The sequence below is a fragment of the Synchiropus splendidus genome, chromosome 14 (assembly GCF_027744825.2).
Source record: "Synchiropus splendidus isolate RoL2022-P1 chromosome 14, RoL_Sspl_1.0, whole genome shotgun sequence".
NCBI lineage: Eukaryota > Metazoa > Chordata > Actinopteri > Syngnathiformes > Callionymidae > Synchiropus > Synchiropus splendidus.
In genome coordinates this window covers 3928077-3945204 of record NC_071347.1, presented here as the reverse complement: position 1 = coordinate 3945204, position 17128 = coordinate 3928077, and the positions used below count along the sequence as shown (strand labels likewise).

The 17128-nt window shown below is 44.8% G+C and overlaps 2 protein-coding genes across 7 annotated transcripts in view; one reads left to right on the top strand and one right to left on the bottom strand.

Annotated features, from left to right (window-relative positions):
- Positions 1–11: 11 nt before the first annotated feature.
- Positions 12–9404, top strand: c14h12orf29 (chromosome 14 C12orf29 homolog). Its single transcript, XM_053886866.1, has 7 exons — positions 12–222; positions 1708–1825; positions 3751–3846; positions 3913–4029; positions 4179–4376; positions 4464–4633; positions 6195–9404. The coding sequence occupies exons 1-7, from the start codon at positions 133–135 to the stop codon at positions 6381–6383; spliced, it is 978 nt and encodes a 325-aa protein (XP_053742841.1). The 5' UTR covers positions 12–132; the 3' UTR covers positions 6384–9404.
- The window catches only part of cep290 (centrosomal protein 290), a 29164-nt gene continuing 17884 nt past the window's right edge, over positions 5849–17128 (bottom strand). For 2 of the 6 annotated variants that reach the window (XM_053886838.1, XM_053886839.1), the window contains 15 exons: positions 16251–16472; positions 14244–14360; positions 14026–14168; positions 12498–12653; positions 11785–11908; positions 11139–11684; positions 10848–10982; positions 10112–10198; positions 9860–10024; positions 9668–9790; positions 8877–9046; positions 8589–8730; positions 8236–8288; positions 8043–8140; positions 5849–7272 (listed from right to left, as the gene is read on the bottom strand). In XM_053886838.1, the coding sequence (XP_053742813.1) occupies positions 7028–7272; positions 8043–8140; positions 8236–8288; positions 8589–8730; positions 8877–9046; positions 9668–9790; positions 9860–10024; positions 10112–10198; positions 10848–10982; positions 11139–11684; positions 11785–11908; positions 12498–12653; positions 14026–14168; positions 14244–14360; positions 16251–16472 (2526 nt within the window). In that variant the 3' untranslated portion in view covers positions 5849–7027. Of the gene's footprint in view, positions 7532–8042; positions 8141–8235; positions 8289–8588; positions 8731–8876; positions 9047–9667; positions 9791–9859; positions 10025–10111; positions 10199–10847; positions 10983–11138; positions 11685–11784; positions 11909–12497; positions 12654–14025; positions 14169–14243; positions 14361–16250; positions 16473–17128 lie in introns of all 6 variants that reach the window. The other 4 variants (XM_053886842.1, XM_053886843.1, XM_053886841.1 and 1 more) reach the window with 3 other exon arrangements.

The window sequence follows — 17128 nt, the reverse complement described above, 5'->3', positions numbered from 1 at the left end:
GTCACCAGCTCAGCTTCAGACGAAGAAGAGTACAAAGCACGTTAGCTCGAAGCCGCACAGCATTCCACTAAGCATCGATGGAAACCGAACACTAGACTTTTAAAACTCTAGGATATAAAGGTTAGACTCAGAATGCGTCGCCTGGGTTCCGTTCAGCAGAAAGTTCCGTGTGTTTTTGTCACCGAGGTGAAGCAAGAACAGTCGAGAAAGCGAGTCTGCCAGGTGGGTCAGGGCTCTGTTTTTCTCTCAAGATGGTTAGACGTTCAAACGACATGATGGTGATGGTGAGCGAGACAACGAGTGGGTTTTGTGGCAAATGACAACAACGTGAAAGCCCAAACACACACTGGGCTCCTTAAGCACGGTTCATATTAACCCCATTTTGACTTGATAACGACTTTCTATGATAAACATTCTGTCGGGAGGCTGTTTACTTAGAATGTATAGAGAGCTTATGTAACTACTACTGCTGTCTTTCCTCTTTATTCACCTGTTCCACGTTTCAAACTACTGTCGCGGTGGTACTAAGCTGTACTCCAGTCTCACTGTGGGCGGGGAAGACTGTCATGGGGGACCATCAGAAGGGAAGCAGCAGGCGATTATGACGTCATTATTACCATAAAAATAATGATAATAATGACAGTCTAACTACATTTCTGTAAAGCAACTTTCAGACTGCTTAAACAGAAAACAAAAACAGAAACAAGGACGTTCAGTGAATACAATCCATGAAGTATCAGTATCACTGAAAAAACACTGGTATCTGAGAGTTTTTCAAAAGTGGAGGTGTATGGTGTGTTCCATATTCCGTGTGAGGATCTGAGGGACCTGGCTGGCTCACAAGAGGTCAACATTTATATATAGCATGTTCTAGACATGGATAGACAGTGAGGGTGTGAGGAAGATTGTCCGAGTCCAGACTTGGAGCAGAGCAGAGACCTATTGTTTGCTCTGAGGACGGCATGTATGTGGACAGTGAGACTGGTGAGGTGTGTAGTCGCAGAGAAGGGGGGATTCAAGGTGGGTTCAGGAGACGTCTCCATGGACCATGATGTGAAGGGTGAGCTCTTCTGGACAAATGGTGAGACGTGCCATGATGTATGGGTTGGAGTCAGCAGCGCTGGCAAGAATGGAAGATGCTCAGCTTTTCATTGGGAGTGGCTTGGAAGGACAAGATTAGAAATGAGTACATCAGAGAGATGGCTCATGTGGAGAAGGTTGGAGACCATGTGGAGACCAGATGGTATGGACACGTTGAGAGAAGATGCTGGCAAGAGAGTCTTAGAGCTGTACTGTGCAATAGATGGAGAGATGAAGACAAGCATCGAGGTCCATAGATGTGATGAAGGAGGACATGATGAGGAGGACTGGACAGACTAGGTAGGATGGATGTAGACGCTGACCTGTTATGGCAGTTCATGAAGGGAAATGCTGAAAGACAAAGAAGATTCAAGAGGCCAAAACAGCCTTAGGTGGTTCTGACAGATGACACTACTTAGCACTGTTACTATTCTTTGGTACATGGTAATGTAGAAACTACCGAACGAAGGTACTTGGCATATCTGGAGTCTTTGAATCCACACCTTCATCCCCATGTTCATTCCCTGGATCTTCAGTAAATATTTTCCTGGAGATGTTTAGGTGGCAAGGTCACTCGCAGGTAGGGCTGGGCTGCAGGAATAACAGACTCTCTTTGTTTGTTTCCAGGAATTCCAGGTTGTTGCCACTGAACAGTTGAACCCTGTGGCTCTTGAGGCAAACATCAACTGTGCGGTGGCTACTGAGAAACTGGACGGAACATGCTGCTACGTGACTGTTTATAAAGGTGAGGAGCCGGAACTGCGCCAGATAGACTAGATTTTTACCGCTGCCTCGGAGGTCATGTTTTTGCTTGGACCTTGTGGTGCGTCTGTGAGAAGTAACTTGGAAAAATCAATGAGACCTTCAAGAAATGGTGATGATGGGATGTGGAACCGATGAGATTAGCAAAAGATTGACAATTGTTTTGAAGTCACCAACACTTGTTTGGCTTCTGCCGCAGAGAATGTCAAAACATTCAGGCTGTGGGAATCGTACGTGAATGGAGCCTGGGCTGCTATTTGAGATGCAATTTTCAGTGAAGTTTTGTGTTTCTTTATTACATTATTTTTGTTGTTTCAAGGCTTGGGGGAAGACTTGTGGACCAGGTTGTATTTTAATAATGAAAATAATGTGATTTCACAAGTATAAACCACAGTGTGACCTGCTAATGTATTGAGCTTTAACCTGCAATTGTGAACAAAGGTTAAAAAGAAACATTTCTGGACTAGTTCTTCATATCATGGACACAGTGGTGGTCTGGAGGAGGAGCACCTCCTACAGCTCCTCTGCCATCTCCCACTATGCACAGTTATACAGGTGAGGGACTGCTCCTCGACATGTGGACCTGTTTCCACCGTCATGGGACAGGGCATCAGTGAGAGTGGATTATCTTCTTAAGCACTTTATGTGGCTGCGCTCGCACGTCCCGCTGACATCGGCATTTCTCCCCCTCCACAACTCCAGCCCAAACTTTCCAGCAGGTCGTGCATACAGTTCATATGCTGTCGGACACCGTGAAGCCAAACAAGTTTCGTTCGCAGAGGAAGGAAGCGCGCTTCACTGGCAGTTCACCGGATCAGACTAGGAAGGCCAGGATTTGAGTGAGGTTCGGAGACAGAGTGGCAGACAGGAAAAGGGAGAGAAAGACAGCTATTGATGTTCATGGATGTGATGAAGGAGGGAGTGAAGAGGAGATGGGCGAGTTGGGAGGATGTTCATGAGAATTTCAGGTGGAGGTAAAAACGGCTTTGCTGTGGCCCGACAGGAAGTGCAGAAGGAAGCACAATGAAGTGACTGTAGAGGAAAGACCTGGCCTACAAGTGGGGCGCCCCGTTTTCAATACAGAGATACATTCAGACGGCCCGCGAGCTAACAGCCTGCTCAACAGGTGGAAATCACACCTCATTCTCTTCTGCTTATTCCCTGCAGCTGGAGTGTGTCGCAGGTGTTTGGATGACACCAAACTTTAATGTGCTCAACAATATGTGTGGGAGAAAGTGTGTGGGGAAAAAAACCCACACAACCACACAAACTGCAGGACTCAGGTTCACTCCTGTCTGCGACTTGCCTCCTGCTGTAGTCGAACCTATGCGGCTGGAAGTGAGACTGTGCATGAAATAACACAACCTCGCCCCATGTCACCCCCTCCCGACTGGCTCTCCACTCAGAAGTCACCCAGCTCACCTTTAAAGTTCGCCCTCTGTCCTGCTCCCTCGTGCTGTAACTCACCACGACTCACTAGTCCTGGGGTCCACCTTGCCTCCTCTCTTGCACGGCATGGGATTTTGTTCACATTGACCCACCAAGCTAACCACGTCTGAACAGCATCACTTGGAACTGTGTCTGAGATCACAGCCAGTGTGGCTTGAGTTGGCCCTTTGTTTTGTGTCCAGTGGCACCGTGGTGAACTGGAGCACTGCTCACAGTTGAAGTCTGTGTACTGAGTTGGCACGTGAAAACAGAGCACCATCAGACTTAGGAATATTCCCTGTGATTTCTGTTGTGAATTTCTTCCTCTGTTCCTTCAGTAGCTGTTTATCCAGGTCAACTGATAAGAGTCACACTTGCACCGGCATCTGCACACTTGAGGGCTTGAACCTCACACAGAACTCTTGTTGGAATTTGTGTGTGTGTGTGTGTGTGTGTGTGTGTGCGCGCGTGCGTGCGCAGGTCAGCCATGGCTTTGGGCTCGACTGGACCGGAAGCCCAACAAACAAGCGGAGAAGAGATTCAAGAAGTACCAGCACACTCACAAGAGCAGCAAAGGTCCGTCCACTTCTGGCTTTGCCTTTGCATGTAAGAGGTGGAGATCAGTTGGCTTCTTCTCTGCAGGGTTCACGTGGAACGTGGAAGAGGACTTTAAAACGGTACCAGACGCATGGATTCCAGCTCACGGTGTCAAACACCTCAATGGCTATCCGGTCCCAGATCCACAAGGCCACATTCCAGGTTCGCATTTGCTCCGCTTCTACTCGACGTGCGGAAGCTGGAAATGTTGTCGCAGATCTGCTGGAACTGAGCTCACTCAATCATTTCAGTCCTTTGGAGAGGTGACAAGGTGACAAGCATCTGCTCAGGTCTTGTCTTTGTTGAACCAGGCTGGGTTCCGGTGGAGAAGGACAACAAACAGTACTGCTGGCACTCGGCTGTGGTGGACCACCAAGCAGCCGGCGCACTGGCCCTTCGGCCGTCTGGCAACATGGAGGACGCGTTGGAAATCGTGGTGGTCCCTCTGGTCGACCTTCTGGAGCAAACTCTGGAGCTCATTGGAACAAACGTGAACGGAAACCCGTACGGTAACCACCGACTTTTGCCATTCGCAAACAAGTGCTTCTCTGGATGTTTGACTCATAAGTGACTTTTTTTGCTCCCAATCCAACCAGGTGTGGGGTCAAAGAGTCAGCCGCTTCACTTCCTAGTGCCTCACGGAAGCATCTGCGCTAAGAACCCTCCACCTGTGGAGCTGCAGCAGCTGCGCCGCTGGCTTCAGGAGAGTCCAGATGGAAAAGTGGAGGGAATCGTCTGGCACTGCAGGGATGGCACCCTGGTCAAGGTAACTGCAGCCCCCCGCCGTTTTGCCCCGCTCCTCCGTCGGGTGTCAAACTGTGTGAGCTGAGGCGTAAACCTGCCGCACCTCTGTCAGGCAGCATGTTGCTGCCATATTTCCCTCACCAGGATGGAATTCCATGTGTTGTGCCACTGGAGTGAATGTGGAGGTTGGACAAGGTCATGTTCAAGGCTTCACGCTGACAGAGCGGGGGAGAGATTTAAGAGACTGAGACTTCCAAAACACTGAGACTTCCAAAAACACGAACGTGCTCACACAGTGCAGATGGTTATGGAAGTGAATGTGATGAAGCGCGCAGGACATGATGTCAGAACCCTTCAAAGACGGCCTTATCACCGTCAGCACCAAGGTTTTACAGCTTTACAGCTGTTATTCTTGGCCTCTGTTGTGTTTGGCCACACACTACAAACAGGGCTCTGAGAAAAGCTCTTGAATCCCGTCCATCTTCAAGGAGATAACATCCAACTCTGGAACTCACTAAGTAAATACAAGTCAGAAATGTAGCGCGTGTCGATAAGTGTGACTCTAATGAAGTGAAATGAACAATATTTTCAGTCACTTCAAACTGTGGTTTCTGCTGCTGATCCCACTTGGACAGGCCATCGTCCTGACTGGATGCAGCTGTTGATCAACTTGGGCTAGTGGTGTTTCACCTCTGGACCCGAGCTTCTGTCAGTGTGTGCGTGTGTTTTAGAAGGAAGGATTATACTGCAGTGACTGCAGTCTGGGCTCACAGAAGTTTTACTCTTTTATTATTTTTCCTTCATAAAAGTCAACACAAAATAGTGTATTTTTTTTGGTTGTCAAAATTAGATTTTCATATTGAGCATGTGTCATGTGTGCGGATATTTCGGCAGATGACCAGTCGTTTAGTCTCTGACTAAAACCACAGTGGCACAGGGTGGAAAAAGCGAGCTGCTTATCCAGCAGTTGGCGCTCTCTGGACGCTCTCATTTTTCCAGTCACCACATCCAGCCCGAGCAAACCGACCCTTGTTCTGTGTTTTTTAAGTTGAAAGTAGAAAATGACTACCTTTTTGAAAAATAGATTTATTCTTTTGAGGGGGAAAAAAGCAAAGAACAGAAATTCAAGAAGCACAAATGGAACAACCACTCGTTTTTAATGTCAATGGACCAGTCAATGACCCTAAATGCAAACATCTGAGGAGACCCTTGGGCTTGAGCACACCCCTGATTTTGGAACAGACTTGGAAGTAGTTTCAGTGCAGTCTGGGGAGCCCGTGTCCGATAATGTTAGTAATGTCCTGTGGACAATGCCTGGACTCCAGATGAAGCAAGCGATGACGATAGACAGCCTTCAGGCGACGGACGTGTCCACACTGACAAGTCCCTGAGGTCGGACTTGGCTGTGTCATCGGCACTTGGTCAAGAGGTGTGAGAATGAGTGGTGCTGTCACATGGAAGTCATCCTGAGTCGACTTGTTGTAATGCTTTTCAATGAGCCAGTCGGTGAAGCACAGCTCTGAGGAAGCACATGTTCTGTTCAACTCTTCTCCGGGCTGAACTGTGGACTTGTTCGCCGGCAGGTTCATCGTCATCACCTGAACTTGCCCTGGCCAGAGGGAGAAACCTTCTTGGGCAGCAAACCAGTGGATGTCTGCGTGGACTGGACCGTGGACGAGTATGCCGGCAGCAGCAAGGACCTGATCACGTGTTTCTCCAGGATGAACGGACGCAAGTTCAGCCGACTGCAGGACGTGCAATATGACCCCTGAAGACAGACACACACACACACACACACCACCCTGCAACCGTCGGTCCTCCACAGTCTTCAGGAGGATGAATAAGACAGTGTGAAACCTGCTCCTCTGCAGCTGAGTGTAAATGAAAATCCACCAAATGTGAGCACTTTAAGCAGCATGCACGTCCTGTGACCATTGTAAATAATGTACTTACTGTGCGAGAGAGGCACCGGTGGGGCTGTTTTCAATCGTTTATTTGTCAAAACCAGGAACAAAGCACTTCTCAAAAAAGACTTGTCTACTGTGAAAAACATGGAGAGAAGCAGCCACATTCAAACTGAACAGTGTGAAACATGAACATCCATTTCAGCACAATTTTCCAGGTTATGTCCAGAATAAATGCTCAGTTGAACCCATCGGATCCGGGTGCTCCAGTTCAATCATTATGGAGCGAGAAAACAGCTCAGCGACTGACAAATCTACAACTTCATTTCACTCAGACACAGCCACATAGGAATCCAGAGGTGTTTTTGGCATTTGAATAGAAATCTTATATTTGTGTAAGAAAACCACACAAAAATATTGTAAACATCAGATGAACTCTCCAAACTATCTACAAACGCATTTACAGGAAGATAACGTCAGCAATAAAACAGCTGTGGATGCTACTCGGAAGGTCAGCTGATGGACACGCTGGGCATCTTCACCTCGACTCCAAACTGGTCACAGACCTTCCTCAACTGCTGCTCCAACAGAATATTCTTCTTTACTTCGATGTTGTAGTTGTACTTCAAGTCTTCTATCTCCTCGAAGAAGGTTGGGTCGAAGCTCTCCAGCTCCTTCCGCAGCTTCTGGACTTCAAAATGGAGTTGTTCGTTCTCCGTCTGAGTCGTGTGCAGCTCCTCCATCAGATTCCTGTGATCTGAAGATCAAAGCACAGATGCGGATCACAGCAGCATCTGAATTAGAATTTTAAATCTGATGGAGTAAGTGTTGTTCTGTCAACATTAAACTACCATCAACATGTCATGTTCACATGAACGCAGCATGTTCAGCCTCCCACACATCTAATGTGAAGGTCCAGTTTTAGGTTTGCCAAGTGCTGTATGTCCCCCTTTATATTCATGCAAAAGTGAGGCAGAGTGTCCTCCACAGAGAAGAGGGATCAAGCGGCCATCAAGCTGAAAGAAAAACACCTTCATATGATGACAAGCCAAAATGGGAAAAAAGCCAAACGTCAGCAGAAATATTCTTTAAAAACACCATGACGTTATTAGCAAAAAGTGGAGCTTGATTGTGTCTAAATCATATTTAAAAATATTGTATATTTATAATTGACTCTCAATGAATTTGAAGGGGAAATAAATGTTCATAATAAAACAAACAAAGCAGATAAAAGCAAAGAAGCTAAATCATCGAGTTGCCATGCATAATAACTAAAGTCACGAGTGTCCAATAGTTTCATCAGTTGGACACCTTCAAGGCAAAAGTCCAAGCTCTGATCCAGGACTGTTTTATTCTCCTCACAAGACAGAGAACACAACCACTGAGCTGTTTTATTTTAGGTCCAACATTGACAAATTGATCATGGTGAAATGTATTTGAGGAAAAAAGGAAAAACCCAGCACAACAGTGGCTCACGACTTCCTGTGGCATCAGTCTACAGTGAACCGTGTGTCGGGTGCCACTCACCTACTCCAGAGGTCGTCTCTCCGTGTCGCTCGCTGCCGTCCTCAGCGAGCTTCTGTTTTAACCTGGTGTTTTCTTGCTCCAGCTTACTCTTGGCCGACCTGATGGTGAAGACACAGAAACTGAAAGTGATGTCATCACTGAACGCCATTCTTCAACCTTCATCTCTGTGAGGATGTTGGATGTTTGGACGCACCTGAGCGAGTGAAGCTCCTCTGACCTCTCAGCGTCTGTCTTCATCAGGTCCAACTGTAACAGAAAACATGACTCAGATGCATCTCTGCAGAGTAAAAACAAGTTGTGCACCCAGGTGGACTAAAGGGAGGCGGGCGGTTTGGTGAAACATCATCCTTAAAATGATCCAGAAACTGTTTCTGTGACATGCGGCAGGACATCACTGACCTGCCAGACCTGATGCAGCAGGAATGTGGGGAGAGATGGCGACCAAACCCACCATAACTCAACAGTGATTTAAATGCTGGGAAAAGATGGCTGTGCGATGAAAGGAAGGAGGCGGTCTGGGTCATATCCAACATCTGCGCTTCATACCTGATCTTCCAGCTTGCGGATGCTGATTTGAGCCTTCTCTTCTCTCTGCTTCACCTCTTTCAACTCTTCCTTCAGCTCCATCACACTGGAGCTCTTGATGTCCAGTTCTTGCTCCAGTTCCTTCATTTTGTTCTCAAACATTCTGCGGAGAGAAAGCACACAGCTGTTAAACTGCACCTGCTGCTGACCGCTGCATGATAGACCCAAGTGTTTGAAGCGGCAGGTGGCTTTCTAAGAAGCTGTGAAGCAGATTTAGCTGCGATCCATTCTGAAGAAACGCTGGAGCACCTAGTGACTACAGTGGATTTGCCGGTCCTCCGTTCTGCTCCCTCTGGGTCGGGTTTGGACAGAACCTCCCGCAGTCTCCGTTTGGTTTCCTCCAGTTGGGACTCAAGCCTTTCAATGTTCACCTCCAGGGTCACCTTGTTTGCTCGCAGGCGCTCGGCCACCTCCACTTCCTTTGAAATGAAAAACACCAGTCAGAGACAAAAGTTAACTAAGTATTGAAAGTGTCGTACGCGAGAGGAAGAAGAAAGAATCCCAGGTTATTCAACTCTCTCAGTCAATGAGCTTCAGTCCAGAAATGAAACGTAAAACATCTGCAATGATAAATCGCAATTTTAAACACCAGTATTTGCCAGTGAATATGCAGTGTGATATAGACACAACAGTAGTAGTAGTTTTGATAGCTCAAACATTACGCATTGACTTTGAGAAACTGGTCTGTGTTTCGTCATGTTTGTTGTTACAAGTTTTCTTAGGGCCGTTTTTATTCCTGCTCCATAAATTTGATATAAAATAAAAGGTTTCAAACAATTTGTTTGGAGTGACAGTGTTTATAGCATCTATATTCATGATGTCAACATGAGCGACTTAAACATGATGTTCCATTGAGGTTGGCATAGTGAATATGCCAACCTCAATGTGAGTATGCAATATTTTTCAAATGATTCACAGCAGGCGTAGAAGAAAACGACAAAAGAAACAAAGTACTTCTCCCTCACTCACTCATCGCTGGTGCACTTCACCCAGGAGTTTAAACTTCTAACAAACATTGCTGCCTCCTGACAATGACTCACCCTTTTCATTTCCTTTCGGAGACGCTCGTTTTCCATCACAATTTTCTCCATCCCTTTGGTTTGGGAGTCAAGTTTAGACCTCAGCTCAGCCTCACTCTGCTCTTTCAGCTTCTCATACTCCCACTAGTTGGAAGGAAAACGGTACTCATGACAAATGCTGTGACACAGCTGTCCAAAAATAACACTGCAGACCTTGAGTGTCTTCACTTGCTGCTCCAGGCCAGAAACCTTTTCTAGGTTGGTCGCGCTGCTGGATTTCTTCAGCGACTCATTCTCCCTCTGCAGGCGCTCCGCCACCTTCTTCAGCAGGCCCACCATCTTCTCAAGCTCAGGCACTGTTTTACCGCTGTGGCCATCCTGAGGATGATGACTCCAGAGTCATGACTTCACGCACGGTTAAGCTGCTCCACTGGCAAAGCAGAGAGAACACAGGAGCTTACGCACCCCTCGAACACGGTTCAGCTCCTTGTCCAACTCCATGTTCTCTTTCTTAAGCGCACTGCACATCTCCTTTTGGTCGGCAATTTGATCCTGTGAAGAAAATCAGGATTACACCCATCTAGAACCTTTTGCTGCTATTAAAAAGTGAATTGGGGTTTGGAGTCTTGCAGTTAGGAAGAATGGCAAACATCCAATTTGTTCCCTCATTTCGCAGCTCCTTTTCTTTGCTGACCAGCCACATTGTAATTCAAGTTTGATCCACTGCAATAAAACTATAAAAGCTACTTCAGAACTGACTTTTCGGCACATACACACTGCTCATTGGCAGAACACAGAGCGGAAAGAATTTCAGGAGATCATGATCTTTAGCCGGCTGCCTCAGCAGGGCTGTGGGAGCTTGCTCAGTAAGGTGAGAGGTGAGGGACACCCTGGAGTGGTCACTTGTCCATCACAGCTCACACACTGTACAAGTGGACATGGCCTCTTCAGAGAAACAGCCACTGTCCTTGGTGAACATATCACTGACAGAATCCCAACCCAACCTTAAAATGATTTTTGTTATGCATGCCGGGAAACATTTGCACCAGTATAGTAGGAATTCATAAATACTGTATATTCATGTCACACAACTTGCAGTGACGCTGTCAGGGATTTCAAAGAAAATGTGATTCTTCTGTCCCATATGAATATGACAATTATCTATTGAGGTGACCAGGAAGGAGGCACAAATCGACTTTACCTTCAGTCTCGGAACTTCTTTGTTGACTTGCTCAAGCTGCAGGCGGAGTTCAAGGTTCTCAGACGCCAGTTTGAGGTTCTCTTTCTGGATCTCCTGATCTCTTTGTGACGGAGTTCCAGTGCCACGCCCTGACGTCTGGAAGAAAGTGCAAAACCCATGAACAAATGTCATGCGTGCTTTCATCAGAAAAAAGGGTGCAACAGCAGCTTCTCCTAGTGATGCACAGCATACAACAGCACATGGACCTGTCACAGCTACCACTAGAACAGCACTGCAGTGAGGCAGCAGTACCTTCAGGCATCTACCAGATCTGCCTCCATGCTTTGGTACTCTATCATTCCCAGCGACTGCCTTCTCTTTGCGTCTGCTTGGTGCTACAGTGCTGTGGTCCACAGGTGGTTTGGCTGGATGATGTTGCTTTGAGGATTTCTCAGCGCCTGCCTCTTTTGCTGTCTCAGTGCATGAGACTAATGGCTCAGCTCTTTCTGCCGGATCATCCTCCACACCAAGTTCACAATCACATTTGCTGTCCTGAGTGCTTCCTGCATTTCCATCCACCATTTTCTGCCCATCATTGTCTTCTGCTGTGTTCTCTGCTGCCGCATCAACGCTCGGTGGATTGGACTGGATTGGACTTCCCCCTCCCGAGCGACTCTCTTCTGGCTCACTCTGACAGTCAAAGGTGTCCCGGGCCACTTCAGGGCTGAGTGAGCGACTGCTTGACTCAGGTGAGTGGGGTGCTGTGTTCTCTTGTTGTAAATCATCAGCAATGTCAAAGGTGACAGAAAACATCCCACCCATAGACTTAGATTTCACCTGTGCTTGTAACGGATCCAACTTGAGTACATAAAAAGAAGGAGATTTACAAAGTATGACATCATCAAAGGAAACCAGTTTGGCTCTTAAGCTTGCTATTAGCACTCTTCAGTTCACTTACAGAGGGTCTGGAGGTCGGCTCCTTGACTGTTGCACTCTCCAAAACCTGCAGTCTTTCTTCAAGGTAGCGGTTCCTCTGAGCCAAGTTCTCAATGGCATCGTCCCTTGGTAAAGCCTGCTGCTGTCTGTGTGCATTTGCAACAAATGTTTTTTTTTTTACATTTAAATATACAGCACAACACACATAAAAAGACAAAACAATGTAATAAAGTAACTATAGAACATTCCTAAATATACATTTTAGAACTTGAATAAAACCCTGAATTCTTAAAATAATGCATGCGCCCGGACGTTTTCATCAACACGTGTTGGCAAATGGCAAGCTTGGAAAAACAAGACAGTTTCCCAGAACATGGTGGAACTTTGGTACAGAATGTATGGCTTGCAGCTATTATTTTTCTCTATGATTTGTCACTTTGTTTGACTTTCCAACAGGTCGATGGCATGACTCAACACTTGGACTACATGCAGCTTGCAGGGGTAGCCTCAGCTGCAAATGATTCCACACAGCCTTGACGCACACATACATTTATGTTATGTAGCTCCGTGATCACATGCTTTGAAATCAAGTCAATGGAGTGTTGAGAAACAATTCCCTCTTTTGTTTTTCCTCCTCACAAGTGTTTCATGATGTAAACTTGCATTCTTGTGAAAACAGTTCCCGTCTGCATCGAAAGGATCTTGAACTCAGTAACATCGACGTTAGATCCATACCTTATATTCCGGATCTGCCTCTCAAGATCCATGTTTGTTTTCTTCAGCTGCTCCATTTCCTTTTCCATCTCATTCGACAGCACACTGACCACCTGACCAGCAGTCACTCCTCGGACCTTCAGCTTCTTCTGCAGAGCAGCTTTCTCCTGCTCCAGTCTGTTGACGTGGTGAGAAGACACGTTTTTTTCAAAACAATAGCAAGTTTGTGTCTTTCTAATAAAAACCTCATTGAGCACATGAGATGAAAGCCTAATGTGACAGTGAATCTATTTGTATTTATGTACTCTGTGGATGTCTGTTTCAGAACCATACTTGCGGTAGTCCTGAAAATAAAAGTAATTCTCCTTAAATATTCACAGGTTTGTAAATTTCAGACTAGAATTCAAACACTCAACATTATAAACCAGTTTAAATGCAAAACCAAAAACCAAGATGCGGTAGAACTGGAGTCACGTTTTATCCAACTTTGTAACAAGGAAGCAGGTCATAGATGACCATTCATGGGAATGAGTTCGGAGGCCCCGAACCATTCAGTGACTGGTGAAAACTAAGCCAAACCATTTCAGTATAATTGACCTCAACAAGGTCTTTGCAGATCATTCTGTGATTTGTCTGTACTTGTGCCTGCTCCCAATTAAATGATCTAGCAGGAGGGTTAGTTGTCAGAAATCAGAATTATTGCTTTACGTAATTCTGTTCAAACGGAAAAATAATGACCACATGTTTATGCCAAATATATCCAAGGAGGTTTTAGACTTACCTAACGCGATGAACATATCTTCTGGTTCAACTCACAGCTATTTGTAACGCATTGTTTAGTCATTTGTTCGGATGCTTGTGTCCTGGTCAGGAGGAAGTGAGTGTGCAAGTCTGAATTATGATGGCGGACTATCAACATATTCTCTCATAACAACCAACTAGGATCCGTCTATATAAATCCTCCACTACTGTTTTATTCCCAAGTAGAATTTAGAAAAGGACTTGTCAGATTCAAAGCTTTTTACAAATGTGACTTACCAATGCAGCATGTCAGATGCATTTCACTCAGCTTCTTGTCTTTGTGTCAGAGCTACGCTCCCGAGAGCTTCCCTTTAAATCTACAGTAACTGCCACGCTTCTGTCACAGATCACAACTGACAGTCTCTACTCCACCTGGCCTGCACTCTCCTCTTCACCTATTTAATCTCTGTCCATTGACCCACAAATATTTTTGTCTCCATCCTCTACTCTTTCACCTGCAGCGCTTTGATTTACACGTCTGGCTTCGACTGTCCTTCATTCCTCTAGCTCTGGTGTCACCAACTTTTGTGATACTCCACTTCCTAACACATGTCCAGAACATGGTGTGTGTTGCTTGATACTTGGACTGCCACTGATCTTCCAAGGAGAGCAGTGATACTGTCTGTGCCACTGTGGCAAACATATTCGTTGAGATGATGAAGTATAGTACATGGCATCTATACTAAGAAACTGGATGGATCAACAGAAGTATACAGAGAAGGTCTGCTCCATGATGGTGGTAACTCACCTGGAGTAGAGTTCTTTCAGAGAACCAAGCTGTTTGTTTAGTGATTCATTTTCTCGTTCCTTGTCTTTCAAATTGTTCTTCAGTCTCTCCAACCTGGACTGCCATTTCTTGCCCTCCTCCCAACGTACGATCTCTTCTTTCGTCTGACGAAAAAAAAAAAAAAAAAATCATAGCTATGATTTCATTCTAACTGTCAAAATAATTAACTTTAAAGATACCTTTCCATGATCCTCTTTTTTCACATCTCGTCTCTTCTCCAGGTCTGCCTCAAGTCTCTGGATCTTCTTCTGCATATTCTCAACGACTGAGAACTTTCCATCTGGTTCTGCTTGATTCTAGTATGAAGAACGAGATGACAACATGAAGGCACTTTTTGTAAATCAACTTTAAGAGATTGAGGATCTCTCACTATATATATATATATATATATATATATATATATATATATATATATATATATATATATATATATATATATACAGTCGTATGTAAAGGTTTGGGCACCCGTGATCATTTTCAAGATTTTCCTTTCTAAATCATTGGTTGTTTGGATCAGCAATTTCAGTTCAATATATCCTATAAAAGACAAACACAGTGATATTAGAGATGTATTTGATAAGTGAAATTAAGTTTATAGGATTTACAGAAAGTGCGCAATATAGTTTGGGCAATATTGCGCACTTTCTGTAAATAAGTTTGGGCACCCTTGTTGTTTTATTGATTTGAATACCTTCAGCACTAATTATTGGAACACAACATTTGTTTGGTAAGCTCATTGACCCTTGACCTACATACAAAGGTGAAGCCAATCATGAGAAAGGGTATTTAAGGTGGCCAGTTGCAAGTTGTTCTCCTCTTTGCATCTTCTCTGAAGAGTGTCAACATGGGAGCCTCAAAACAACTGTCAAATGACCTGAAAACAAAGATTGTTCAACATCATGGTTTAGGGGAAGGATACAAAAAGCTAGCACAGAGATTTCAGCTGTCAGTTTCCACTGTGAGAAACATAGTGAGGAACTGGAAGACCACATGCACAGTTCGAGTTAAGGCCCGGAGTGGCAGGCCAAGAAAGATCTCAGATAAGCAGAGGTCAAGGATGGTGAGAACAGTCAAACTCAACCCACAGACCAGCTCCAAAGACCTACAACATGATCTTGCTGCAGATGGTGTCACTGTGCATCATCCAACTATTCAGCGCACTTTGCACAAGGAGATGCTGTGTGGGAGAGTAATGCGGCAGAAGCCTTTTCTGCGCACATGCCACAAACAGCGTCGCTTGAGGTATGCTAAAGCACATTTGGACAAGCCAGCTTCATTTTGGAATAAGGTCCCGTTATTTGGACATAACAAGGGGCTGAATGCATAGCGGAAGAAAAACACAGCATTCCAAGACAAACACTTGCTACCCACAGTAAAATTTGGTGGTGGTTCCATTATGCTGTGGGGTTGTGTGGCCAGTGCAGGAACTGGCCATCTTGTTAAAGTTGAAGGTCGCATGGATTCAATACTCAGTGACAAAGTTGAAGTTGCGCTGGCAGGATACTTCAACAAGACAACGTCCCTAAACACTGCTCAAATTCTACTAAGGCATTCATGCAGAGGAACAAGTACAACGTCCTGGAATGGCCATCTCAGTCCCCAGACCTGAATATTATTGAAAATCTGTCCATGATCTGAAACCATCAAACCTGACTGAACTGGAGATGTTTTGTAAAGAACAATGGTCAAAATTACCTCCAACCAGAATCCAGACCCTCATTGCAAGCTATAGGAAGCGTTCAGAGGCTGTTATTTCTGCAAAAGGAGGATCTACTAAATATTGACGTAATTTTTCTGTTGGTGTGCCCAAACTTATGCACCTGCCTACTTTCGTTTAAGTAATTATTGCACACTTTCAGCAAATCCTATAAACTTCATTTCACTTGTCAAATATCACTGTGTTTGTCTGCTATATGATATATTGAACTGAAATTGCTGATCCAAACAACCAATGATTTATAAAGGAAAATCTTGAAAATGATCAGGGGTGCCCAAACCTTTGCATACGACTGTATATATATATATATATATATATATATATATATATATATATATATATATATATATATATATATATATATACACACACACACACACACACACGTTATGAGGACTTAATCCAATTCACAGGGTCCTACTCAAACGAAAGACTGGACAAAGACTCAGGGTTAATAGTTTATACTCACCTGAAGGTTGATGCTGAGTCTCTTGATCTTAAGCTTGAGCTCTTGAATTTCACGTTCCTTGTCCTCCTTTTCAGACTGCAGGCGATTTACCTTTTTCTGACTGGTCTCAAGGTCTTGTTTGAGGCTTTTTGTTTCCTCTTTGAGTGTGTTCTCTCTGCCCACTGCAGCCTTGGCGGACTCCTTTGCATCCTGAAGTTCTTTACTGAGGTCTTGAATCTGAACCTGTAAGAGTGTAGTTTTCCCAAAACATACAGTGATAGGTAAGAAACATTAAAATTAAACAATGCCTCGGAAAGAAAACAACGCGCTGCTCTGCAGAATCTGAACATTTGCTTCTTCAAACTTGACCGTTAGTGTGGGGTAGAATTATGCGAAATGATATTCACAGATTAGTTATGCACTTATATTTGTCCCAGCTACCTTGAACGTCGCAATTTGACTGATAACTGATTTATCTTGTCTTGACTGAAGATGACATTGATTTATTTGACTGATTCCCAGATGGGAAAAGACAGAACCTCTGAGCGACTAAAGGCATCCGTCTTAATGTTGGCAGCCAACTGTATCTATTCCTTAAATTTAAAAAATGCACTATGAAATCAAGCCTGGCTCTGTAGGAGGAGGAACTTGACTATAAAAACACCAACCACTATCTTTGTTTACACACCTGCGATGTAAAGTGTTGACCCTGACTGGATAAGTAAAGTAAATCTACAGACAATTTCCTGTTAATCAATGATGGCAAAAAGTCTTCCAGAGCACAGAAGTGAGGGAAAACAGATCATGTTATTTGATGGGTGCTGTGATGAATGGAACTTAATTTTTAACTCCTGCCAAGTTTCTCAACATCTTTACACTGAAGCAGCTCAGCACTTGGT

Coding starts and splice junctions, on each gene's coding strand:
- c14h12orf29 (XM_053886866.1), top strand. CDS start 133: ATGCGTCGCCTGGGTTCCGTTCAGCAGAAAGTTCCGTGTGTTTTTGTC. Junction 1,826..3,750: donor CTACGTGACTGTTTATAAAG/GTGAGGAGCCGG, acceptor GTGCGTGCGCAG/GTCAGCCATGGCTTTGGGCT. Junction 4,030..4,178: donor TCCACAAGGCCACATTCCAG/GTTCGCATTTGC, acceptor TTGTTGAACCAG/GCTGGGTTCCGGTGGAGAAG.